The following is a 27,786-nucleotide window of genomic DNA, read 5'->3' as shown; positions in this document are numbered from 1 at the left end:
GTATTTAAAATTTTCTATTTACAGTGAACTACCTCTGGAATGATGAAATAGTATACTATTTTGTTCTTAAAAATTAATTCATATGCTGCTTTCTTCAATAAAAAATAAAACTGATAACTTCAACTGTTTCAAAGATTCTGTTTTTTCTAGATTCCTGTTGTAGAACTTAAGGATTTTTCTACTTTTTCAAAACAACTCTTAATCAGAATAAGCAGTTCTTTCCATCTACTATGCAGTGACCTTTCAACAGCACTGTTATGTTGGCATTTATAGTCAGTGTTCTGCATTCTATATTACCTAGTGTTAAAAATATGGTCAGACAAGTTAGACTTCTTTTTTGCTTAACTGCATGTGCACTTTCCTTTTGATGGACTAAAACTGAATTTCACAGTGACACTAGGATATTCTTTGTACTTTCAGACCTGTCTAATGTGGGAGCGATAAGATCATCTATGTTGTTCTGTGTGGTTATTAAAACTAAGATAATGTTCTAAGCATCTTTCCCTTACCTTCCCTGCCCCTTTCTTTGTTAACAGATTTAATTGAGAATGTGTACATATCAACAAATAGAGAATACAAACTCTGGAAGGCTGCTGAAGTCCCTGAGCACAGGTCACAGATAAACAGCATCACAGTTTCTAAGAAACGTAACTGGCTGCACCAAAGTACTCTAAGGGCCCTTAATATGGAAGAAGATGATTGTAAGAAAATGCAAGGAGCTATTACCCAGGTACCCAAGTCTCCAAGTCCCTTATCTGAATCTAAAATGGCACAGGTTCCTTTGGAATCACCGGTAGGACAGGAATGTTCTGTAGGAGCCTGCAATTCTGTAAACACTGTCCAAAACAGTCCAAGTCCTTCGATGCTGAGAAATAGTACTTTAGATTTCAGTGAGGATAATGATGCAGATGATGAAGGAGAAATATGGTACAATCCAATCCCTGAAGAGGATGATTCTGACTTCCCTAGAGTCCATCTTTCTGCTGGGAATAACACCGTTAATTTAGACTCCCAAACTGCCAATTACAAGGTGTTGCCTGGAAGTGACTTGACTAAAGTAGTGGGGCACAGTGAAGACCTTTCAAGCTCCTCAGAGTGTGCAGGGGACAGTCCATCTGCTCGGTCCAGTGAAATTAATCAAGCAGATTCCATTCATTCCATGGAGCACATGCAGCTGCACAAGCAGAGGTTTGTGTGCAAGACTCAGAGTGGGTCAGCAATAGAGGAGTGTCCTACACTTAAAAATCCTTTGACAGGTAAGATGGGTCTGGAGTGTACTCTTCATTCCATGGGTCTGGAATGTTACTCTTCATTTTCTTTTTACAGTAACTTAAACTTTCTCATCCTTAATGTGAATATTTTAATACAATTAATGGAAAGTTTTGCCGTTGTTTTCAAGATTGGGTTAATAGAATTAGGTATCCAAATAGGCATCTTGAATATTCAGAGATGCTGAACACCTACAAGTTGCACAAAAGAACTCCAGGTACTCAGCCCCTTGAAAAGCAGGCCATTTATGTCTGAGCATGAATTCTGATGTCTAACTTTTTGAACACCGACTTTTGGCCTTTATCTACAATGTAAATCTGCTTTCAGAGTAGAAATGTACTTATATCTCAAAAACATCTCGTAACGTGATGTAGAATTCCATCTTTAATATGATGACTTTTACATTTACTCTTTTGGCATGTAAAAATTTGTGAGTTTCTTGAAATTCTAGTTGTCTCTGAACTCTTCCTGGAACTGGAAATACTGATATGGATCTTTGGGGTTCACGCCCTGTCAAGAATAAGAATCTTATACAGTGAACTTAGTTTACAGTCCTGTAGATGGAGAGAAGAAATGAATATGCTTCTGGTCTTAGCCATCAGCTAACCCTGGATCTTGAACTTTAGCCCTGCAGTAGCTCAATTTCCTCAGGAATTTCTTGCATTGCATTTTTATCAAAGCCTTTCTGGAAGTTCAAATACATTTATATACCCCATGTCTCCATCAGAAAATTCTAACAGACAGGTGAGGCATATTTTTCACTTTTTCATCTACATATTTACTATTCCAGTGTTAATAATTGTTTTAACTAATGTGTGAATTAGTATTATATTAAAGTTTTGTCTTGGGTTTTGAAAAGATTAATTTCTCATTGACCAGATTATATGACTTGGTTTTCTCTCTGACCTGTAATATTCAGTCAGGCAAATGAGGTGTGGTTTGAGTACAGGAATGGAAGGCATGGAACTCATGAGTTCTAATTCCAAATCTGGCACTGATTTACCTTGGGCACGTCTACAAAAGACATTTACTGTGCAGTTGACTAATTAGCTGTTCAGTAAACATCTCAGTGTCTACACATGCACCCCTATTAGGCTGGAGTAAACTAATTTACTCTGCAGCAAGGCAGTACAGTACACCTTTTGGCTAGCCCTTGCTGAAGCACCTTGGTGCCCTAGCTAGTCCCTCTGCAGCATGTTGAGCTAGAGGGAGTAGCCTCGGCCTGGCAGGTTGAACCCTGGAACCCCCTGCCAGCTGGGGCTGCTGCACCCCAGCTCAACATGCTGCAATCCTAGGCACATGTGCAGACACATGCCCAGCAGCAGTAAGCTCCATGGCTTATTGCCGTGCATTACTATACATGTGTAGATGCGCTTCTTGTGTCCTTAGGCAAGTGGCTTAAATTTTCATCCTCAGTTTTGCTGTATCAAATGGGGATATTAATGTCACAGGTTAATATTGGTTGTTGTTAGAGACTTAAATTAAAACAGGTTTTTAGCTGCATCCAGTTCTCAAATTAAGTGACTTGTTCCTCTTAAGTAACTATGATGTATGTAACTAGTGTGGTAGGAAGGGGAGCTGAACCAGGGAAGGAGGAGCCTGCACACTGCCATAGCTTATACCTGCAGCCAGGACTGGCTCTGTGGCTCCCCCCATGCCTGCATCAGGTAGGAGTTAAACTATTCTAGCTGGGGGCTGTGGGGAGGGCTGTGGGGAGTGGTAGTGCTGGCAGGGCTAGGCCACGGACAGCAGCAGCAGCACATGGATACCTCCTTCCAGCATCAGCTCTCTGCCAGCAAGAGATGTTGGAGGAGATCTAGGCAGGTGGTAGAGCCTGTAAGGACAATGCACTGCTGATGCTGTCCCAGGCTGAGCTGGAATTGCTTCAGAGCTACTCCCTGCAGCACAGAGTAGGAGCAAGTCCAGACCACCTGGGGACACCAGTGGAAGGAAGGCGATGGGCAGTGGGGGAGGTAAGTAGTGGGGACAAAGGGTAAAGGTCAGGCTGGCTGTCCTTGTCCCCACTTGCCCCATCACATGCCCCCTTTTCCATTGCTTTCCTGCCACAGTGGTGGGAAGAATGGATTTAAGCTGACCCTCCAATAATTAGGTTCTAAAATATGGAAAGTTCTAATAAATTTACAATTTTCCATGTCTAGAATATGGTAGTAGATGTACAAAATTAGTGGTTCACTGCAGAGTATAAGTTGGAGCTGGACTTTCTATTGCAATAAAAAGAAACAAGATATTTTTGTCTGGAAATGCCTTGAATTTATAGTCTGCATTAAATAATAGGCATGCTTATATTTGTTGCTAAAAGGGAGGAGGAATACAGTGTTCATACATGGAACTTTTTACCAGTAGCTCTTGAAGTACTTCACAAAGGTCAGTAAGCATGATCACTGTAGGAAAGCCTCATGTGTGCTGGCCCTGCACACTATTTTGATCTGTGTTTATGAAATAAATCTCCCAGCGCATATGTAGATAAGGTTCTTTGGGTAAACTGGATATCTTTTGGTAGACAAGCTCATAGTTAGCAAACTACTTCTTTGCAAGCTTTTGGGTACAAATACCCTTCATCAGGCTGAGGAAGCATTTGCAGATGGTTTTGTGCTCTTCCTGGATGGAGTGGTAAAGTAGCCAGAGGCCAGTACCTATACAAGAAAGCCAGTCAGTTAAAATGTAAACTGAGGTGGTCAGTAAGTCAGAGACAGGTGGGGAGGGAAGGGGAATAAATGTAGCTGTAGTCAATGGATGAGAGAAGGTTGGAGTGCGGGGGGAGGGAGAAAGAATGGGAATAGCTGCTAAAAAGTAGAGGGTTTACCTGAGGGGTCAGATATCAGGCAGGTTATAATGTGTCATTAATCCAGTGCCTGTATTTAGTCCATGATGTTTTTTATCCAGTAGATTGATGAAGTGACGTTCATAGGCTTGTCTGTGAAAGGTAATATCTTTCTTCTGAAAGACTGCATTCTTTTATATATGGGAAAAAATTAAAATTAAAGAAGTGATTTTTATTTCTTCAAGCAAAACTGCTCTTTTTAATATACATCTGTCATTAAGTGCTGTAACACTGAAGATGACCCTTCCTGTTCATTTTTCTGTGTATTGAGTTAATTAAGCTTTTTAAAATGCGGTTTTCCTTTTGCAAGCATTGACTAGTGATTGCATAGAAAGGATTAATTGATTATGAAGTGAGTCCCTGCTGTTAAGTAATTGCCTCCATTGTGAAGAAGTAGCTAGCACTGGTTTTAATCCTGTTAAGGTATCTACAGTTATTTTCAGTTAGATTTAAAATGACAGCTTATCCACACAAAATTACCACATGAAGAACAGCACGGCCAATTTAACTTTATTAGTATTACGTCAGAGTCAAAATTACAGGCACAATTGCTATGAAACAGCTAGATGACTATATCTGCATGCGCTCAAACACATTAAGCTATAATTTTCTGTCAAATGCCCAGTTTAGGGAAAAGTTTATTTTTATAAAATTAGCCTACAAAGTAAGATGTATGAGCAAAGAGCACAATAGGTACAAAATTAAAACCACTTTTTATTTTGTTGCTGTTAATATCATAGATATTTAAAACTGACAGAAATCTGTTGGTTTTGGTTGATTTTTATATACTGCATTTCACGCAGCTGGGTAAATGCCATTAGTTCAGTCCTTTCAGGCTAGCTTCATGTTTGTCGTGTTTTGCTTTCAGACTCGTCACAATGGGATGATTGAAAACACTTACTATGAGTTTTCTTTTGTGTATTGTTAAAATACATTTCTATTTAATATTAGATGTCTTAAAGCAGTTTTAAGCGAAAAATAAATGTTGGGACTCTTAAAATGACTTCCCAGGAATGTACCAAATTATATTTCTTTAAATATGTTTTGGGAGCCTAATCCTCTGAGTTGTTCTTTAATCCTTACTCTTTCAGAGTTAGCAGGATAACCTGCTTGACTAAGTAATACTTGTGTAAATAAAGATTTGAAAGTGAATTTCCTTCATGAATAGTACCAGTTGTTTAAAAGTTACTTAGAAATAGTTATTATATTTAGGACAAATAAGAGTTAAAGTAACCTGATTCTCCATTGGAAAATGTGGATAGAAGTGTCAATTTACGCTTGGGGGAAAAGTTCCAGTGGATGCAAGTATATGCTAGGTAAAGGAAGCATGGTGGCTTGTGTTTGTATATACGCATGTGCGTAGAAGGAGAGAGAACTTCTTTTGTGTAATTTGTCAGCTGTGCTTTTTAAAGAAATTAATTTTCCATGAGATTCTGTATTCTGAAGATGAATCCTAATTGTACAGTTGTTTCAGTGCACGCATAACCTGCAAATACTAAAGAATGAGACCTCTGTGCAACATCACAGAAATGTGAATAGCTGAGGGCTTGTTTTTATGGCTCTATGTGTGTGCATACATGCACACATATAAAATGTGCATTTGTGTATCATAGAATTATAGAAAATTAGGGTTGAAAGGGACTTTTTGAAGTGAAAAGTGCTTTGTAGACATTTAAGGTTTTTTATACCAAGCATTAGGGAGCTTTGATTCTGTGAGCCAGCAAATGCATCCATATGCACTGTTTTTGTGTAATGGTTGTAATGTCATGTTGGGCTGGGATGCCCTAAACAGGCCCCGGTGCTTTTTATGATGAAACTTGGTCAGTTCTAAAATTGGATAGAATTGCTCCTGCCTCTGCTCCTCCAACTCCCTAATACCGAAGGTTGTTGGACACTTCTGAAAAATGATACACTGTGACCTTTTACTGTGATGATAGGAAAAGGAAGAGAAGCAAGTCAAGCAGGAAAGAGAGTGTTAAATTTTCTACAAATAAATTATGGACTGTAGCTAAAACAAGTTTGTCAAATCTTGTGAAGGTTTGAGGGCTTTGTTTCATGGCTATCTTTGTGGTGCAATATCACTTGATTGCTAGAAGTCCTACAGGCAGAAAAGGGAAAAAATGCACCAGACAGGAATGGAAATAGTAGTTTTAACACAGTTACTCCCTGTTTTACTTGGTTCTGATATAACCTATTGGTTTATTTGGGGATGGGGAGGAGTAGGGGAAAGGATTAATCACAAAGAAGTAAATGCTACCTTTCTGATTTTATGCTGTGCAAAGGACAGCAAGAACTGGGAATTTCAGGAAACAGGCCAAGTTAAAAATGTCAAGTGCTGAAGCTGCTGGACACCAGTGTCATACAACTTGCATGACAACAGTTACTGGCGGAAGAATCTTAGCCTGGTGTATAACAGCAGGAGAAGCGTTGACACTCAGAATCTGTGCCATGTAAATATTCTCTCTTGTAGATCTTGAACTTGTGTTTGGCCAGTGAGTTAGGATGCTAGTATACGTGTCTGTTCTTCCCTCTAGTGAAATATTACTTTTACATCTACAGTGTTTAGTAAAAAATCATTACTGTAATAGATGCAGAGCAGGTAAATCAGCTGGTTTTCTTGCACTGTGTCTCTCTGGAGGCTAATCTTCACTCAATGCCCTTTTAATTAGTAGGCTACTTAAAGTAATTTGTCCGTAGTCCATTGGGACATCAGGTAGTGGTGACTGCTCAGTGGAGGGGTTTATCACAGCATAGTTGATACCAGAAGAGTCTGGCTAGCCTCTTTTAGGAAAGTTTTTTTTCTATAATAAAAATCACGGGGGAGACTTTTTACAGCTGGATGGACTCAAACACTTCCATCTTTGAGACATCATCAGGGAGTGAACTCACAGCCTTCAGTGTGTGCAGGTGAAAAAATGATAACTTTAATGTAGAAAATGAAGCATATTTTTCATTGCATGTTCAAAAGGATCTATTCACCATGTACATTTTTCAAAAATATTAATAAATGTCTTTCCTTTAATAAAAAGGAGAAATAGAAAAAGTCAGACAGACATTTTCTTTCTTTTCCTCTTTCCATTTTGCCAAAATAGATGAGAGAGAGAGAGAATTTCCTTATTTGTTAGCCAATCCTGCGCAAGTTGGCCTGGCATATGTTCTTCATTAAAGACTATTTACAATGCCACTTCAAAGTTTTGCCTCTAAATAGGTTTTGAGCTCAAAAAGACTAAATGGACCACATCCTTTACTTTTACAAAAGTTCAATTAACGCCAGCAAAGGATTGTCTCTTATTTGAGTTAAAGATTTTGCCCTGTCTTTTCATCTTATAAAAAGAATATTGAGTGCCTGTACACGAGCACAGAGGCTGCTCCCATGCACTGTAATTACAGTGCATTAGAGCAGACAGCTGGAGCATGGTAATTACTGCGATCCAGCAACCTCCTGTGTCTCGTATATCAGTGTCCCTGCACTTCAAAATGGTGGCGGGGGTGCTTGAACTAAAGCTTGTCCAACAAGCTTTAGTTCAAGTGTCCCTGCCGCCATTTTGAAGCATGGGGACGCTGACACACAAAACACTGTGGCGCTTTAATTAGTGACTCAGAGCTGCTCTAATTAAAGCACTGTCCCCTTCTCACCCTTCAGCATGTGTAAAAGTGTCCATTGCGTCTTTCCTGCCCTCTGCTGAGGTGTCTTACAAAGGCAGTTCTGAGGTGTATTTGTTTTGATCCGTTTTATAAATGTCCTGGAGTTTATTGCTGCCCTGAGAAAAAGATTGAGAAATGCAGACAAAAAGGAAAAATTGTTTTACAATGTTCTGCATTATTGAATAAATGTGTTTTTTTGTTTTTTTTAACATCACAAAAGCTGTTTCAGTCTTGACTGTGATGTTGTAACCACAGTGCTACTTTTAAAGAGATTGTTTCAGGATTATATATAGTATGCCTACTAAGATGCGTATTCCTGGAAAACCTACAGGAAAAAGTTAGGTTGAATAGTTGTTTTAGTTTCATGAGTTTTGTTTTTATTGGCAGTATATACTTAACTTTTATATTTGTAACAGACTATTACAGTTACAAGACTGATGTCACCTGGTATACCTTTGGCTTGGCCAGTTATCCATTCATCTTAACTCATTACCCCCAAAACAAATGACAGGCTTCATGGTAATTTTTAAAGTAAATGTAGAAAATAGGAATGTGTTTTGAAAATGGAGGGGAAAGTTTTATATGTAAAATGGAATAATCAAAGATTATGCTTTTAAAATGGCATAATTGTTGCAGTCAGTATGACAGTAATTTTTATGCTCTAATGCAGGATACAACAAGCTTTTTTACAGTGCTGCATTTAGCAGTTCCTAGAAGTTTTCAAACTAAGTTAAGCCAATTTATTCCCTCAGGGCACAGTTATGTAGATGTAAATTTCAGTAGGGCCCAACCTGTTTGACTAGATGGACACTGATTATATATACAGAGCCCTAAAAGAAGGAAATTTGCATGAATTTATGAAGTGTAGCATTTCTTAGAGGTCATTTCTCTTATTAAAAAGGCTTCATTATTTTGTACAGTCACACTACACAAGCAAAAATTTGTTGTACTAAAACTGAATAATTATTCACTTCAAGCACTTATAGCAGGTTATTTTTGTTCAATAGAACACCCTTCCAGGAAAACTCATAGCCTGCCTGATGCTTACGAATCTCTGAAATTCTTCAAAGCTGTCTTTCTGTAGAGTGCATTGTAATTAATATGTAAAATGTGTAAAGTTGACTATCAAAGCATGAAGCAATGGCTTTCAGTTATGTTATTTTAACTTGATTTTTTCCCTGTAAGTGTTGACTTCTGCAGTCTGCATCAGAAGCAGTAAATTGTAAAGCAGAATGTTTATTTCATCTTACTGGCTGGTAGTCATTTAAACAGTTGGTCCCTTCTCTATATCATTTCCTCTTGCCATCCTTCCTGCAGGATATTTTTAAAGTATAAAAGGCATGATCATAAGGTGCTGATGCTGGGGGAGAGAAGGGCAAAATTAAGATTGTCTTTATACAACATCCTTCTATTTTGTTAGGATCTTGTAACAAGAAGCTGTTTATTTCCTCAAGCAGTGTTATATGGAAGCTATATAAAATGTGGACTGCATTGCAGAGTACATTTGTTAGAATATATTAAGATCAAATTTTGCAGATTGTTTAAAGCTTCGTCATTAATAAAGTTTGAAAATCATGTACGTACTTTAGCAAATTTCTGGCTTTGTTGGAACAACACGTGGCTTAACACTAATGGGAATACCAGCTTGCATAATACTTTGACTGTTATAGTTTCCCTCAGCCACATTTCATTTTAACTGTTCAGTGCTGAATGCAGCAAGAGTTGGACACACAAGTCAGAAAGTTAGATTGACTCTTCGGTTTTAATGAAACCAAGGGAAGTTTAATATGTTGGCTTGCTTTTCTAAGCCTGTGCTAGAGACTTCTGACAGAAAAGGAAGATTAATGTTAGCAGGCTAAAGTATGGCACTGATTACTATAGAATGCTTCAGAGCAGCCCACCAGTGGGACTGTGCTGTGATTTGCAGTACAAGGAAAGGCTTTGTCCAGTTTTATCAAATACCACATTTCTTACTAGCTGCTTGCCAGAAAAGCACAGCAGGCATGCTGGAAATATTTTCCTTGCAAGAAAACTACTTCAGTGAGACAAAGGCAAAACAAGAAAATTAATTTAGTTATTGGGGAAACAGATCTTATGTTAAACAAAAATGGAATTGCTTCTGTGAAAACCATTAAAGCAATCATTTTGTTAAAAACTTTAGCTTTAGTAGCATTTGCAAGGATAAATTAACGGTTTAATAAAATAATGAAACAGGTATGTCTGATTTCACCCCTCAAGCTGCATGAAGTGCAAAAAGTAAACTAACTACATATGTGGTGAAAAGTTAAATTGATTAACAAAGGAATTATGAAGATTACTTTGTGATTGTACAGTGCTTTGGAATTCTAAATTGCCAAATACTGAAGCTGAAATGATTTTTTAAAAACTATAATAGTAGTAACAGAATTGCAGACATCCCAATGAATGTGATTTATTGAATGATCTTTGTACACAGTGCTGCTTACTTGATTTTCATATGCTCGTTGCAGATCTGCCTTTTCCCTTTTAGCAGAAAATGGGAACCAGTGTTTGCAGTCTCAGTGGTTGTGACTTCCTATGCTAATTAATTTTTTTTTAAAATAAGAGAGTGGTCAGAAAGCACAGGAGCTAAATGGCAACTAAATTTATCTGTGGAACATGCATTTTATTACTAAGACTGAGGAGAGAGTTTTGATTACCTGCATAGTTGTAGAAATTAGGGGTTTGGGGGTGTTGAATATTCTGAGGCTCTTCCTTTTGTGGCGGGATAGGAGGAGGGTGCATTTCTTATAGTCCTGACAGTAGCTACAGACAACTTGCTGCTTGTAAAGTGGCACTAAAGTCTTGGTGGAGGTTGTGGCATTCTCTAAGCTGCTGTTTGAATATAGCCGCTTTTGCTGCTAAGGAAGAACATAAATATCTTGGGGGGACAAAAGGGTGGCTTTGAATGAAGGCTCCAGCAGTAAGTACTATCATCTGATCAGTTTGGAATTACTGGTCTCAGTTCCCTGTTGTGTGCCCCAGTTATATCAGGGGCACACAACAACTTGGCTTCAGTAGAGTTTCTCCCGATTCATACTGGTGAAAGTGAGAAGAAACTTGGGCCCACCAGCTTTGAGCTGTAATTCCCTTGAATGTCCTGGTTTCAGGATGTCAGGCATGTAGTTAAGTGCGTGTCCTGCATGCAGACGTCACTGTCTGAGTTTGGCTTATGTCTGTCGGCATTCCTTTTCAGTCTCTTCCCATTGTTCAGGTGATGAAAATCTTTCCCCACCCCCTTGATCATACGTGTCAGTTGGCATGATTTGTTTGAGTCTGGGAAACTTTTTCCCAGGTGGGTTTCATCTGGGAACTGGCAGACTTCCAGGCCCAAGAAGGGGATATTGTGCCAGGAATGAGGGAGGGTTGTTGGTATCTAAGAAGCAGGGCAAGTTGAAACTTTTGGGAGGAATGAATGCTGACTACATTCCATCTTCCCTTTGCCATGGCAGAATGTGGGGCCTGGTACTTGCCAAGAGGAGCTGGGAGGGAAGGGTTGCGAGGCCTTTTGCCCTGTAATGGAGTGGTATTTTGATGCTGTCTTAGAGGGAACAGAAGGAGCTACATGAGATGTAGGCTGCTGTGGGAATGTTCCTCTGCAGAACTATGTTGAAGAATATAGGAGGCCGTGAACTTCTCCAGTGCTCTAGGAACCAAGAAAGGGAAGCACTGAAGTGTCAGCTCTACTTCGGTGAAAAATACAGCTGCTCAGAGAGAGGAGGGAATATTTGTAGTTATCTCAGAGTCTTTCCATTTAATTCCATGGCTTTCTAGCATCTGTGCCTCAATGAAACAGTTAAATAGGCTTGTCTGAGGACACAATACAAACAGATGGAGTAGCACACAAGTGGGTGGGATGGATGAATTGTTTTTATGCAGTTTCCACCCCTTTTGTTTTGCTGTGCAGAGCCTGCAGAGAACGGAACAAATCAGGCTTCTGACTTGCCCTCTGCCTACATTTGGTGAACAGGTCGGCAAACTGCACCCCCCTGAATGCTCATATGCATCTAATTATTGCATGATGGTTGTGTGAATAGACCCCACCTTCTATTGCAGTGTGACAAAGCAGCTATTTCTTTCATAGTTCAGGAATTTTTGTTCCTGCAAACTACCAGTAGCTTTAAAAATGTATTCCTTTTTTCTTCTTTTAAAGGATCTGGAATTGTACTTACAAACAAGCCTGAGACAACAGCAATGGAAATTTCTCCTCCAAGTCCTAATCCTTTGAAAAAAGGTGGATCAATTAATTGGCATTTCCCTGATAAAATAAAATCTCCTAGAACTGTGAGAAAACTTTCCATGAAAATGAAAAAAATACCAGAACTCAGCAGGAAGCTGAGTGTCAAAGGAACCTCAAGCCATAATGGTTCAGATAACTCTTCTTTGTCGAAAGGTAACTGTCGGGATGGAAACCATGCAACTTCTTTGACATCTTCTGGAAACACAGCAGCAGCTGCTAGCCGGAACGTGATAAGTAGGTACCACCTTGACAGCAGTGTGTTATCGCAACACACTGACAAGAAGAAAAATGCCAGGAGGTCCAAATCTTCTAGTAAAGGTGGTTACCTCAGTGATGGAGACTCTCCTGAACTTATAACAAAATCAAGTAAACATGGATCTGAAAGCAGGTGTGGGAAAGGAAAAGAGATACCTCCAAATAACAACAATAAAACGGAAATAGATATTGATGCTTTTAGACACTACAACTTCTCTGACCAACCCAAGTGTTCGCAGTACATATCTGGGCTCATGAGTGTTCACTTCTATGGTGCTGAGGATTTGAAACCTCCAAGGATGGACTCCAAAGATGTCTTTTGCGCAATTCAGGTAGATTTAGTAAACAAAGCAAGAACAGCCTTGCTTACCTGCAGGACAACCTTTTTAGATATGGACCACACTTTCAACATAGAACTTGAAAATGCTCAGCATTTAAAGCTAGTAGTCTTCAGCTGGGAGCCTACCCCACGGAAAAATCGGGTTTGCTGTCATGGAACAGTGATTCTCCCTACTCTTTTTCGAGTGACAAGGACTCATCAGCTGGCTGTCAAACTGGAGCCTAGAGGGCTAATTTATGTCAAACTGACCCTCATCGAACAGTGGGAGAATTCTCTTGATGGTCTAGATGCAGACCGAGAACCAGTGATATTTGGAGTAGATGCTCGAAAAGTTGTTGAGAAGGAAAATGTGGGCTTGATGGTACCACTCTTGATGCAGAAATGTATTGTGGAAATTGAGAAGAGAGGCTGTCAGGTATGGTGCATATTTTTTCTATACTTCTGTATCTCAGGTTTTTTGTGGATGGAGATCTTTTTCTGTTGGTATGAGCATAAGAGAAAGGGCTACAGGGAATTCAGGTTTTCCTTTTGCAGCTCTACCAGCTTGGTGTAGTCTGATTTCACCTTTCTGTCAGTATAACCTGGTGAGGATCTTAATGCTAATAGTGCCCTTAAGATTCTGGGGAATAAAATTGCATGAATAACCCTTCAAATTAAAGCAAGCTAAGATTAGCGCATACAACTTCCAAACTCGCAGTGAGTGGCTTATTGTACCAGAATGTCCTACAGATGTGATGAGAAAATTATAATGAAGAATTTTGAATGTGCAAACCTAAAGCATAATGCAAGCCAGGAAAGTCACTTTGCACCAATTTTTGGCAAAACTTTAGTTATACCAAACGTAGATGAAATTTCCAGGCGATATGACACCAATCACTACAGGTTTTTTACCTTGATAATGACTAATTTTAGAACAGCACGTACTGATTATGGGCTTCTGATAATCTTGAGTAATATAGGTTTGTACTTCAGTGAGATATGAGAGACCACTTTTCATAGGTATTTCGATGTGGTAGCCCTGTTAAACCCAAGTTGTTCAAGATTCCCCATATAAACTATAGGGAATAGTGGTATTCTCATGCAGTTGTTTCAGTGAAGAAAATTAGTGATGACCCTGTGATTGGATTCATTCCTTTTTGAAAGCCAGTGTAAAAGCAAGATTGTTATAGTGAGTACTCTTCTCCTCCCCCCCCCCCCAGTCTGTTTAAAATGTGTTTTATGGTTTCAGTTTCTGTTCTTCAGCTTGTTAGCACCTACGGCAGGGGCAGCCAATTATTTCAGGTGGGGGGCTGCTTTCCCAGTTTTGGCAAGCTGTCGAGGGCTGCATGGGTAGCCCTGCCCCTTGACAGGTGCCCTGCTCCCTGGTCACCATCTTAGAATCATAGAATCACTGAGTGGGAAGGGACCTAGACAGATCATCGAGTCTGACACCCCGCCATGGGCAGGAAGGAGCACTGGGGGTGGGAGGGGTCATAAAACCCCAGCCCAGGGGTGCCTATCCAGTCTCCTCTTGAAGATTTCCAGGGAGGGTGAGAGCACCACCTCTCTGGGGAGCCTGTTCCAGGCTCTGGCCACCCTTACAGTGAAGTTGTTCTTTGTAATATCTATCTTAAACCTACCCTCCCTCAGCTTGTGGTCATTATTCCTAGAATCTTGGGACCAATGTTCCAGTGTCTTGGGACCAGTGTCTCAGGACCAGCACTGGTGGGACCCAAAGCAAGGCATAGGCTGGCAAGGGTCTGTGAAGCCGGGCTGGGCTGCGCCAGCAGGGAGAGGGGGGAGCTGGCCTGGCTCCATAGAGCCCCTGCTGGCCGGGACCCCTACTCCTGCTCTGGGCCCTGCCAGCACTGGCCTTGGGACACCAGTGTGGACCCCATGCACCCGCTCGCTCCCAGTGCCCCCCCAGCCCTGCAGTACAGGTGGGGGGCAACGTGTGGCCCTGACCCCCTGCTCCATGGTAGGGAATGAGTTGGTGCTGAGTGCAGGGAAAAACAGCCCCTCCCTCACCCTGTGGCCAGTGCTCCTTGCTGCAGCCGCTCGCAGCCCATGTGGGGCTGTCCAGAGCAGGCACAGGCAGCCCCATGCAGGCTGTGAGCAGCTGCAGCGTGGGGTGCCAGGCACAGGGTAGGTGAGGAGCTGCTTTTCCTGCGCTCAGCATTAGCTTGTAACCCACTCCTGCTGCCGGCCTGGGCCCCACACTGGCTCTTGACTTGCCCGTCAGGGCTGTGCTGTGGCAGCAGCAGCTGTGGACCCCCGGCTTGCCACGTCAGGCAGTGTTTGCTACCACAGTCCCTGGGCTGGCAGCAGCAGCAAACATTGCCCAGCGCGGCAAGCGGGGGGGGGCCGCAGCTGCTGCCGCCGCAGTGCAGCCCCAACAGGCGAGCCCAGAGCTGGCATGGGGTCCTGGCTGGCAGTGGGGGCGGGTTATGAGCTGGTGCTGAGCAGCTGCAGCAGGGAGCTCCTGGTAGGGGAGGAGCTGCTTTTCTCTTGGCTCCTTCCCTGCCTGCCTCCCTTTACCTGAGGTGCTGGTGCCAGTGAAGCCACGTGGTCCAAGGCCAGAAGCCCCTGCTGGGGCTTCTAGATGGGGGGTAGGGCCAGGCGGGCCCTGCTGTTGCAGGAGCCTGCCAGGCTTCCCCTGGGTCCTACTGCCCCTGGTTTCTGTCATTTTTTACAGGAACCAAAGACAGATAAATATTTATTTTCTAAATTTTTTACGGCTCCATGGGCCGGATACAATGGCCTCACGGGCCGGATCTGGCTCACGGGCCGTATTTTGCCCACTCCTGACCTAAGGTCACGGTATCATCAGGCAAGAGGGGCGTGAATGATAATTGAGCCAGTGAAGTCTGAATTGTATACGAGTACCTGGTGCTTTTGAGCATGAAATTTAATTTGCCCACTTGCATATTCTCAGCCCTGAATATGTAATATTCAGTGATTGTTCATGTGTCTGCCTATGAGACCCTGGACTTCTGCTTTCGTACAGCAGGGTGTGAGCTTCTGTCACTGTGAGGACAACTTGATTTGGGCTTCATAGGTTACAATAATAAAACCCCTGATAATCATTTGCATAACAGCTATACGTACAGGGTCTAATTTGTTTTGGATTGGGGTGACTACAATGTTTCTTTCTTAACTTCTCATTTACTTCAATGGACATGAGATCCAGATAACTGATGGTTGGTTTGGGATCACTGGCATATGGTCAAACAGATGCTCCTTTTTACAGGCCCTATCAAATACATGGTTCTGTTCATAACTTATCACCCACTGCGTGGTTTTTGAGAAGTCACATATGAGTTAGTTTACCAGTCTGCAATAAGAATCATATGAAGACTCTGACAGTGGTGGTTTTAGGTTTAGTTCCCTAGTGTTTGCAAAGTTGTAGGAAAAAGTGTTATACTAATACAAGTTTATAAATAAATACAGCAAATTAAGAGCATGTAGGTGTTTATGCTCCGAATCCTCTTTAGTTTACAAAGATAGTTTGAATGCTTGTCTTGTGGCTTTGGATCTACCAATCCTATCAGTATATTTTAATACTTTTCTGATTTGTCCCTTTTGCCTAATGAGTCCTATAGTTGTCTCCTGACTTTTTACTGAATAAAAATAATTTAAAATTGGCAGCCATCTATTTAACTGCTGTAAAAGCAAAATGATTTGTTACGAAGGGTTATTTTGCCTTATTTTGCTAATTTAATTATTGTATTTTTCCATATGCATAATTAGTTCCCTATTTCACAGTTACAAAGCTTGCTTATTTAAGCCTATTAATAGACTTTAGACTGCCATCTCTACAGTTACCTTGCAAAGTTTGAGACAAATCTTCTACTTCAGATTATTTTCCCCTTAAGCTCAGTTGGTATATATAATTTATTAAACAATCGCATTAACACAAAGCTGATGAGCTGAATAAGCAAGGCAATCAGAAGGTTGCCATTTCATTTGCAATTCTTTGCATTATTCATTGAGATCATTCCCACTTGTCTGTTCTTATACAAAGTAAATATGTTCAAAGTTCAAGTTCTTAGATCACAACTAAAGAAAATAAATGGGAAGCTTTTTATTTTTGAAGTAACCATTTGAAAGTCAACAGCAACATTTTAAATAATTTTTGTTTAGCTTATTTTGTGCTATTTCTAGTACTTGTATAATTTTCTTCTTTCACAGAAAAAATAATTAAAGTTCTGAATAATGTAGTACTCCCCTTGCTTGGCATTAAAAAAGACTTTTTGTTTGTGTGCTTGCAAATAGAAGGTAGGTCTTTGAAGAATTGTTTGGTTTATCCAATGTATAACGCCAAATCATTCCATTTTTTTTTATTGGGAAGCTTTTCATAATACATGTTATCTTAACTAAAACATTACAAGCATTTTATTGTGATTTGTTTTGTAAACATAGGCGGTGAAAGGCCAGGACTCATCCCCCCCCCATGCAGGACAGCAGATAGGGCTTCAAGGCAGCCTGGCTGCAGGCTCCACTCTCCGGGTGGCTGCAGCAGGGGTGGGGAGGGGCACGTACGCAGTGGTGAGGGAGGGAGTAGGGCTGGGGCAGGGGCAGGTACTGCATAGGTGGGGTGGGGCGTGGGACGGAGTTGTGAGCAGCTCCTCTGGGGTGTGTGGCTTTTCCTGCGACACGTACCCTGAGAGGGCATGGGGGGGGCTTGCAGGTCTGCATGCGGGGTGGGGTGGGCTGCCCCTGTGGGCTGGAGGCAGGACTGTGCTGGACTCTTTCTAGTGGGGGGTTGGGCCAGGCTGCACTCGGGGTGGGTGATGGTGGCACTGGGAGGTGGGCTAATGGGGGGGGGAGGGCTGCAACCACCCCAAAATTTGCTGTAGCCTCCCAACCCTCCCTTCCAGTGCCGCCACCACATGCCCCAAGTGCAGCCTGGCCCAGCCGCTTCTGGGAAGAACCTGGTGCAGCCTCCCGACCCGCAGCAGCAGCCTGCCCTCACCTCGGGTGTGGATCTAGGGCACACCCCTTACCCCTCCCCCATGCCCTCCTGGCATGTGCACAGCAGCAGGAGCCCCCCCCCCCCCCCCATGCTGGGCACCGGATGATTTGCTCACAGCTCTGCACATGCCCCGCCTTGACTGTGCAGGGCCTGCCCCAGCAGGGTGGAGGCAGCTGCCGCTGTGCACCATGCTTTGCTCTTTGCTGCAGCTGCCCTGGGAGCAGCCAGTGCCACATGCCTGCAGCTGCTAGGCTGTGCTGCACCCCCTGCCCACCAGGTGGCGGGATGCCTGTGGCATTGTGCAGCTCTTGGGGCAGCAGGGCTCAAAGCCCATCACGCAGCAGCAGCCGCCTCTGCCCTGTGCACAGACTGGGGGGCACATGCCCCCTGGGCCTCCATGTGTCCCACCACTTGGCCTGGCTGGAGCCACACTCATCCCAGCCCCTGCTCCTGCCTGTGCCCCACTGCCTCCCTCACCTCTGGGGCCTTGATCTGCCCCTCCCCCGCATGGCCCTTTCCCCGCCTCTTCCTTCACAGACTTGCCTGCTGCGGGGGGCAGGGTACACACGTTCTCAGGTCCCCCTCCCCCATATAATTTTTTTCTCCCTCCACCTATGCCTGCAAACTTTGCTTTGGTACAAGATAGCCTTTTGCTATGCTGCTTGTGGAGTCAGTAAGCCATTAGCATATTAAGAATAATTTTCTGTCATAGATTTAGTAGACAAGGGTGTAGGCATTAACTGCGTCCTGAGAAACAAGCTGATAAGATGTTGAGATAATGTTATGGAGAACATTATTGTTTATACAGGGCACATCTATATGACACGCTAACTGTGTAGTAGCCAAATAATACTGCACAGTAGTGCATCACAGCACCAATAGTGCTAATATGCTACTGCTCAGTATTATTAGGCTACTATGCAGTAGCATCAAGAAGGTGTTTGCTGGCACACCTGCGCAGTAACTCCAGTTACTGCATATTTATTTAGTACTTGATTATACAAGTACTAAATAAATGTGCAGTAACCACTGCGCAGTGGTGTCTCATGTACATGCACCCATAATGTGATAACTCTGACACTGAAGTTTGTGCAGTATTAATTACATGTATTGTTATATGCCCAAATCCTATAACATCCATTTTTGTTTTAAATAAGTAGCTTTTTAGAAACTCTTGTAGGCATTTCTTCTTTATTCTTAACTGAAGACATTATGAAACATTTTGATTCTTCTATACCAGTTAGCTGACAATCACTGTTTAGTATTGCTCTGGGTTGGGCAAAATTTAACATTGTTGCCATGGTTTTACTTCCAGGTTGTAGGACTATATCGATTATGTGGTTCAGCAGCAGTCAAGAAAGAGCTTCGAGAAGCATTTGAGAAAGATAGCAAGGCTGTTACTCTCTGTGAAAATGAGTATCCAGATATTAATGTGATAACAGGTAATGAGCTTGCTTGCTTTTTTTAACGTATAACTGCAAGAACGTGCATCTCAGGAAGAGATGTATAATTGTGCTTAAAACAGTTCATTAGGATCACTCTGGCAGTCTCTGTATTAAAGAAGAAATGAAGATGAGCCATAACTTGAGGAATAAAGTACGTAACTTTATGTATAGATGAGGTATGACAGTGATGTGGAGGAAAAGTGTCAAAACAATATGTTTCAGCTGCTGGCTAACCAGAGGGAATGATAGGCCTGAAGTGAAAGGGAGCTGCTATAGAGCAGTGATTCTCAACCAAGGTGCCTTGAGAACCTTTCAAGGGTGATGGGGTGCCGTGCAGTGTTAGCACTGTTAGGTATACAAATGTGATTCACAAGATAAACCCAGAGACTTCAAAGAGGAATCCAGTGTATCAGTAACATTTTGACCTGTTATGGTCTCAGTTCTTTGCAACAGAACTGCTCTATTCTCATTTTTTCTGTAGTAAAAAAACAAGTGAAAACTAAAAGCTGGCATTTTCTGAAAGGTGCTTCAAGTCTTAATGAGCCTCTAAAAAGGCTGAGAACCACTGATCTAGGAAGACAGACCCTTTGTGTGTGTTGTGGGGCCCCAGTACTTGCCTATGACCCACTTTACTAGGCCCCTTGCATATACAGAACAAAAACATCTTACAAACCAAGTATAAGATGAGACAGCAGGTCGGTACAGGCAGATGGAGAAGCACAGGAAGGCTTTCTCAGTTACAGTTTTAGGCCTCAATCCTGCAGATACGTATGGGTGTTTTATTTCTCACTTTAATTCTGGTGGCTTCAAAGGGATGATCCATCACAAAATTAGAAAATAGGTGCGGCAAAGTTCAAAGTAGGTAGTAGGAGAGAGTCCTTTATTTGATCAGATGAGTAATGTTTCTTTAGTCACTGATAATACATTAATTGAAGATAATTGACCTGAAGCCTTATTTACCACTTATTTCTATGACTGAGATTACTGGCAAAGGCAAGAACTGCTTGCTGTACTAAGAATTTTAGAAAATTGGGACAGTAATTACGATGTATGTTTTGGTTTGCAAAGCCTTATGGAAATAAACTAGAGTTCATAAAATTTGTCCTTTCAAATTTTACAGCAGCATTGCAGAATAGTGGAAATAGCATTTTTATTTTTTTACAATGGAATGATTTTGTGACCATTAATATTTGCTATGTAAGATAAAGTTAATCTGTTTCCAGGCTCCATGTAAACCAATTGCATGGAGGATTTGGGAAGGATTTTTTTTTTTCTGTATACATTCATGACTAGAAAACTCAACAGTAGTAGTCAGAATATAAAGTTTTCCTATGCCAAAAACAGCCTATGGAACTTTTTAAAAGAGTAAAGCAGTTGTCTGCTTTTTGCTACTGTATTTAATTTCAGTGTATTGTTAGTAAACTTTCACTTTAAGGTATTTTAAGGTTTATGAAAAAACTGTCAGCAGAGGTATTATTCAGTGAGTTAGATTTTGTTAAATAATACTTCTGGTAAATAGAGTGACCAGGTGTATTTACAACTCCCTTGGTTAGTTTCATTGTTGGGTTTTGTATTCTTCCCATATGCCAGAGGTAGGATACTGCATCTGATTGAACTAATAGGCAGCTTTGATATTATGAAAAGCTGTATAATTAATATTATGGTAGCTTTATTTTTTTTATAATTTTACAGGCCAACATGGTGATAACTCTTGGAACCATGTGCTAATTATTTTGGTTACCCTTTGCTTTTGTTCATTGTAAACAACTCAGTATTGCAAAGCGAGTCTTATGACTGATTCAAGTTCAGTCTGAAAAGGAATGGTGCAAAGTGTATATGCAAAGCCCTGGTGTCATAGCTGCATCAGTTTGAGCGTTCCTTCCAGGACAATCCCAGAGTATTGTGAATAAATAGAAAAGATCATTTAACTTGGGAAAATATATTGTAGCAAACGTTTGTGTTGATGGGGATAGCTAAATTACTCCCGTTTAAATGTTCAGGGTCACCTGAACTCCCAAGCATTTTCTTACTTTCAGGTATTGCATCCTCTCTAATTTTTTGTTTACAGCAGTCATTTTTCTTTAAGGTATAAGGCAAGCACAATGACTTTGTTGCTTAAAACAATCAAATATACTTCCTTATGTATTACATTACTAAATATATGCTGCCTTATTTCTGAAGCAAAGGTTATTTTAAGGGATCACTTATTAAAGGCTAATTGCTATAGCACTGTTAGGGCTGTGTGAAATGTCTGTATTTTGATTCAGTTTTGGACTCAGCTGTTTTGGAGGACAGTGATTCCTTTCAGTGTTTTGGATCACTGTCCTGTTTCATTTCAGCCAAATCTGTTTCTGAGATTTGGCTCCACTGACTCTCCTCCGAATCTGTTTTGAGTAGGCTGCAAAGGAAGCTTTGCACAGCCCTACCCAGCTGGGTGGGGCTTGGGGCCCCAGCAGGGAGCAGGATGGGGCCATGGGTGGCTTATTCGGAGGAGGGATTCTGCCCTCCGTGCAGGCAAGGAGACCCCCATGTGGATCTCTGATCCCTGTCATCCCCAGTTGCGGGGCACGGAAGCAGTACAGAGCAGCGAGCATGGCAGGGACCAGCAGGCTTGCAACTTGACTCTGCAGGGAGCAGAGATCCTCACTGGGGTCTCCTTGCTGCCCTACATTGCCCCAGCAACATAGGGCTGCGTGGGGTGGGCAGCAGCGGGGAGGAGACCCTGGCATGGATCTCTGCTCCCTGCAGAGCCTGGTCTCATGGCAGGGATCCCCCAGCTCTCTGATAATTCCCCGAGCTCTTCCCCGGGAGCATGGCTTCTGGGTCTGTCCACCGAGTTTCAGCAGACTGCCGGCAGCAGCACGGCAGTTGTCCCAGGAGCTAGATGTCAATATCAGAGCAGTCCTTTCCCCGCTCTTTCTTCTCCCTCATCTTGGTTTTTGTTTCCCTGCATGCCCAGTTCTGAAACTCTGAAATTCTCCAAAACATTCCTGAAATTCCAGTGCATTTTGGAGCTGTTTCCAGGTCTTCTGTTTCGATTTGGATTTGGTGTTTTGGGCACTGAAACGGCCCGAAACATCTCTGAAACGAAATAGCTGCCAAAATTTTGCACAGCCCTATTGTTCAGTTTCCACCATTCCCCAGATTGAGAGTGCCATATAGAGAAGATTCACAGTGCAGTAGGTATTTGTGTGCATGTGTGGGGGGGAAAATGTGCATGCAAGCATGTGCACATACTGAACCAATAACTTCTACGAATTATACTTAGCTCTACAATTGGTTACATTTTAAACAGATTAGAGTGGAGTAAAAAAAGCCATCATGGTAAGCCTCTAATCTTCTGATGCATCTGAAGCAGCAGGCATCCTTAAAAATAAAGATAGTAGGGTCACTGTGCATGACTTGGTGAAATACTATTTTTCATAGTAAGTCTGATTTGCATGATTAGTACTTTCAGAAGCTATAACACATGGTCCTTAAAACTTGAATCCTCAGCAAAAATCTTAACTCTTTTGAACATAAATTCCTTTGGGTCCTCTTTGGAATCTGGGAGGCACCATTTTCCAAGTTCTCGAAAGACTAAAGAATGAACATTTGATGATTACATCTTGACTGAGAATATTCATAGACTGGCGCTGACACACAGTTAGGTATGCTTGTGGCTTAAAATAAAATGCACTGCCAATTTTAAAAACTTGCTAGTACAGGTGACCCTCGCCATTCACAAATAAGGCGCTGTGTTCATGAACGCAGTGCCCCTGGTGGCTGGCAGGGGGAGGGCATGGCAAGTGCGGAGCTCCTGAGGAGCTCCTGTTAGTGTATAAAATGTATTTAAAATGCAGGTTCCGCATTTGCGAATATTTGAAACTGCAAATGTCAAACCTACGAATAGCGAGGGTTTCCTGTAGTAATGTTGTTGCATCATGTCTGCTTCCGTCTGTGTGAATTCACATCTCTGAGTACAGCGTGTAATACCATTAACAGTTCAGCGAGTCAGAAAAATGAGAAATTAATGAAGTGTATGATGGTTTCTGCTTGCTGTCTAAATTTGTTCTGTGTGGTGAGTGGCTGTGTTAAGGAGAATGCATTGGTGAGTTGGCAGTCAGGAGAGGAAGCTTAGATTCATAAAAGTGACTGCAGCCTTTTTTACAGAGCTAATTCAGCAGGAGGAACAGCAAAAGGATTAAGAGAGGCCAAAGAGCACTCCCAAACTATTCTGTAACTCAGATTAGGCAGGAGAAAGTCTTTTGGACAGAGAAAAGTCCTGTGATCATGGAATCTATTACATGGGATTCCACTGTGATGTTATTAACAGATAGCTTGTGAGAGCTCTCGCTGTACTATATACGTTAACATTCCCTCTTTTTCGTTCCCACTGCAAAATAACTATTTGCTGGTTCTTCCTAAGAACTAAAATGTAAAGGAAAAAAAATCAGAAAATTATTTCCTGTAAGGAAACAAATCAGAAAATTGTTTCCTGCTACCTATGCTTATGAAAAAGTTCTGCAGACCAGGACATGCAACACAAAATTCTGCCAAGCTTTTTCCATAATTATCCTACTCTTTTAATCCAAATATGGAAGACAGACTCTAAAATGAGGAAAAGGAATGGAGGTATGTGACATGAGGACATGATAAATCATTTAACAAGGAAAATTGATCAAACAATCCACTTAACTACTTTGTGCATGATATAAAAGCGTAGTTATACAATTTAAAGGAAACGTAAGTTCAGGAAAATATGGTGATGTTGTTCTAACTTTAGGTATTCTTGACAAGAGTAGTTGTATTTTTGAAATGCAGTGTGGCTTTTTACCTGCTATGTAGTAATCTTTGAAAATATTGTGATTTTTTTGTTTTGTTTTGTTTAATATGCACTATATCTGCTTTCCTTCCCCCTGCCCTCCAGCTCCACTGAATTTTAAAAAATAGAAAAGCTCTGAATTTGATATTGCTGGTGGAGTCTGGTAGCCGTTGCTGTAGTTTAAGCAATAAACTACAGCAACTGCTTGGTTTCCATAGTGGTTTATGCAAGTGCTGTTCCTTGGTTTCCATAGTGCTGTATGTTCTAAGTATTAAATTTTGTCATGGCTGACATTTTTGTTTTGAGTATCTTTCCCAAACTGGAAATTAGTTTTGTTTAAATGTGGACAAAATCTTTTCACCGATTTGGTAGTGGGAGGGAAATACACTTTAGACAATGTAACAACAAAACGCGTTACATTTTGTGACAGGATCACTGACATCAATGAAAAAAACTGAATATTAAGGTGGATCCTTCAAAGGCTAGGACTTTATGGCAGATTTTATTTAAAATAGATATAGTTGAAGACTCTGTACCACGTGTGCATGGTATAATGTTCTTTAACACTGGCATGGGATGTTAAGCTCAGATAAATGACTGAGGAGTGTACATTTTCATTTCATACTCAACTGTGACACCAGCCTGCCCTGTTGAAGTACATTGCAAAACTTCCATTGTTTTAAAATGGAACAGGACATGGTCTGAAGTATAACTCTTTCCTGAAAGCGTTTATAAGCTCCTTTTTACTATCTGTTTTTAATTTTAATAGCCAGAGAGAGTTCATATAGAAAGTTGTTAATGTCATGATAACTTGTTTCAATTGTGGCTATATAAATTTTAATAACTGCTTTAATTTGGCTACACTATACTAGTCAAGAAAGTAGAAATAGGAAATAGTACATTTGTACAAAAGGATTGAATAAATGTTGCACGTGTAATCTTATTTTCTAGCTTTCCAGACTTGCTTCAATTTTAATCGTTCAGTCTTAACATTCTGTGGTCTTTTTTATTAATTATTTTTAAGAAATAACGGTGCAGTTCACTTTATATTTTGCCCTGTGGCAAATTTTACATTCAGCTTTAACAAAGCAGGAGTTTTTGCAAATAACACAGTGATAGTTTTTCATCTGAGAGATGAAGATTTACCTGGATACCTGTAGGTGTTAAAAATGATATCTTACTCAGTTTTTGTTTCCAATTCTGCCAACATCTTTTTTACATTGGATACTGCCACTTACCAAAAGAAAGGCTGCATTTATTAATTATGTTAATACTTTATAAGAAGTCCGTTCCTAGCATCTGATGAAGTAGGGTGTTGAATGTGGCTAAGTACAGACATTCAAAAAGCCTCTGGTAGAAGCTCTTTATCACACTTAAAGTGCTATAAGTTAGAGCAGAAATTAACCAAACAGACATTTGCTGGGGGAGGCTCAATTCCTGCCTGCAGTGGCCAAGGCCAGCAAGCGGGGGGCTCCTGCACACCTCTCAGGAGACTGCTGGAGTGGCCCCTCTCCCCAGCCCGGTTCCCCTGCAAGTTGGCAACCATCAGCAGCGTCTGGGGGGAAGTGTGGGGAATGGAGCTCCTCTGCCATGAGGGCCCACCCACAGTTTGCTGGTTTGGGTCTGATGGGGTGGTGGGCCATGCTGGGTCTATGTTACAGAGGGGTCTCTTCCCTCTCCACTCCTCCTTCCTCTCTTGGCCTCTTGACAGCTGCAGCTAGGAGTTAGGGCATGGGGCTGCCTGGCCTGATTTTTTACCATACTAGGAATTGGTGTTTTGGGAGAGAGAAACAGAGCCCCTCTGCTGCATGGACCCAGCCCAGCCCCACCAAGACCTGAGTCTGCAAGCTTGGGTGTGGGGGGGAATCCACATGGCAGAGGATTTGTTTTCCCCACCGCTGTGCCCAGCTGTGCATTTTGGAGACTCAGCCTTTTCTGTCTCCTCTCTGTGACAGCCTGGGGGTTGGGCTGGGCTGGTGTTTGCCTGGAGCAGACAAGCACCGGCTGAGCTGCCCAGTGAGGAACCCCTGGGATAGCAGCAGAACGTGACTTATATTGCAGCGATGTATGTGGTACAGATGTTCAAAAAAGTGTTCTAACCTAAAGCACTTTAGTCTGATATAGGGGTGGAAAATTATTTTGGCTGGTGAGCCACTTAGGGAGTTGTAAGCTGTTGCAGGCTGGGTCAACACCCACCCCTCACATGCTCTACCTGCAGCAACTCACCAAAGCTCCCTAAGTGGTCCTGGTGCTTGGCCAGGCAGGTGGCATGGAGTGGGGCTACAGGTGGGTAGGGAATGGCTCCCAGGAGCAAGACAGGCAGGCAGGGCTGAGGCCATAATCATGGTGCAGTGACAGTGTGGGGCTGGGGCCTGTGGCAGAACTGCAGTCTGCTCCCCACATATACCCCTGCTCATGGAACCAGTGCCTGCCACAGGGATGTGGCTCTGTCCTGGGCCCTGCACTGCCAACACCCCACGATACTAATTTCTGGTCCTTCTTCCTGTCCTGCTCCCACAAACCACTCCCCAGCTACATGCCTGCAGCTACATGCCCTGCTGTGAGGGTCCCAGCCAGTCTCCATGTAGACCCCACCTGCCCACTCCATCTGGCATCCCCAGTGATGGTTGTGAGGCAGATGGGCTGGGGTGCCTGGGCATCAGGGCTGGGTCTGGCAACAGCAGCCAGTGCCATGGGGGTTGCCAGGAAATGGGGTCCAGTTATTGCACTGGCCCAGCCCTGCTGCATGCCCAAGGCCAGCAGAACTGCCCACATGCCACATCCTGGGCTGCCTCCTGCTCCTGGGCTGGGTGGGGCTGAGGGTCCTGCTGTGGGTTGCACAAAATGCCTTAGCAGGCCAGATCCAGTCTACAGGCTCTATTTTGCCCTGATCTAATACCATATCCATCAAGGGTTAATTTAGAGCGGAATTCACCATTTTATAAGTGCTTTAAGTGCCACGAACGTTTGTTCAGTTACAGCTTTAAAGTGCTTTCTGTGACCTTAGCACGTTAAGTATAACATCTATCTTAGCAAGAAAATAACATTTATGAATAGAAGTTCTGTTAATGAGAAGTAACAGATCATAAACTATTTAAACGCAGCCCTAGTTTAATTTAGGTTGTTTTTCAGGACTTCCTATGCTTGAGTGCTTTGTGCTACAGAGATTTTTTTGTTTTTTAATAGGGAAATAAAAATGGATTGTGTAGTGAAGGAAAAGCTGCATCAATTTAGATTTTTTCTGTACTTGTAGTACTACTGCATGTTTTGTTTCTAGATGCTTGGAATGAGCTTGTTGATTCCAAGTGGCTAGCTCTTGTATTTTTCTATAATAGTTTTCACTCAGAAGCATTAGTGAAAATTTTATACCGGGTCACCAGAAGTTGCTGATGCTGAGGCTAATCCACTGTCATTGTTTTGTTCAAATTTATCTAATGAAGAAGCATGCAAGAAAGACTCTGAGGAATTCAGGGAGCACTGATGCTCTGTTGCTGTTGCAAAGAAGCTTTTTAACTTCTTTAAATGGTCACATGCTTTTTCTTGTGGTTAGACAGCTTAGCATTGGGATTGCAGCTGTGATTTTTCTCCTACTTAGTGCTTCCTGGGATCATGTTCTCTCAAATAAATTTGCAGAAACATGTTCTTACCCCTGAAGTATCTAGCATGCTCTTGATGATTTCTTCTGACTGTTAGTGGGAGCTGCAGAAGTCCTATGCTTTCCAGTCCTGGGCATTTGCCTACTAAAGAGGTGATGGTGGGAATGGCCACCCTAGCCAAGTTGCTCTGTGACAGCAGATCTACTTTCTGATTATTGCATCACCTGTAAGTAGTCTTTGTGGTTGGAAGAGGGAGATGCTGCCTGGACTCTGAGCTCTATTGTTTGGGAACAGATTTTCTTTTCTGTTTTGGGGTTAGAACCCTTGCCGAGCACATAGTATTGTCAGTAATGCTGCTCTTGCACCCTGAACTAGGTG

At 42.1% G+C, this 27,786-nt stretch overlaps 1 protein-coding gene across 2 annotated transcripts in view; it reads left to right on the top strand.

The window, feature by feature from the left end:
• SYDE2 (synapse defective Rho GTPase homolog 2) overlaps nucleotides 1-27,786 on the top strand; it is a 51,636-nt gene that overhangs the window by 6,369 nt on the left and 17,481 nt on the right. For both annotated transcript variants that reach the window (XM_090050192.1, XM_090050193.1), the window contains exons 2-4: nucleotides 537-1,256; nucleotides 11,928-13,024; nucleotides 18,879-19,005. In XM_090050192.1, coding sequence (XP_089906318.1) covers nucleotides 537-1,256; nucleotides 11,928-13,024; nucleotides 18,879-19,005 — 1,944 coding nt within the window. The remainder of the gene's footprint in view (nucleotides 1-536; nucleotides 1,257-11,927; nucleotides 13,025-18,878; nucleotides 19,006-27,786) is intronic.

This window comes from Crocodylus siamensis, chromosome 5 (genome assembly GCF_052110815.1).
Source record: "Crocodylus siamensis isolate JL-2025a chromosome 5, ASM5211081v1, whole genome shotgun sequence".
Classification (NCBI taxonomy): domain Eukaryota; kingdom Metazoa; phylum Chordata; order Crocodylia; family Crocodylidae; genus Crocodylus; species Crocodylus siamensis.
This window is presented reverse-complemented; position numbering and strand designations above follow the sequence as displayed.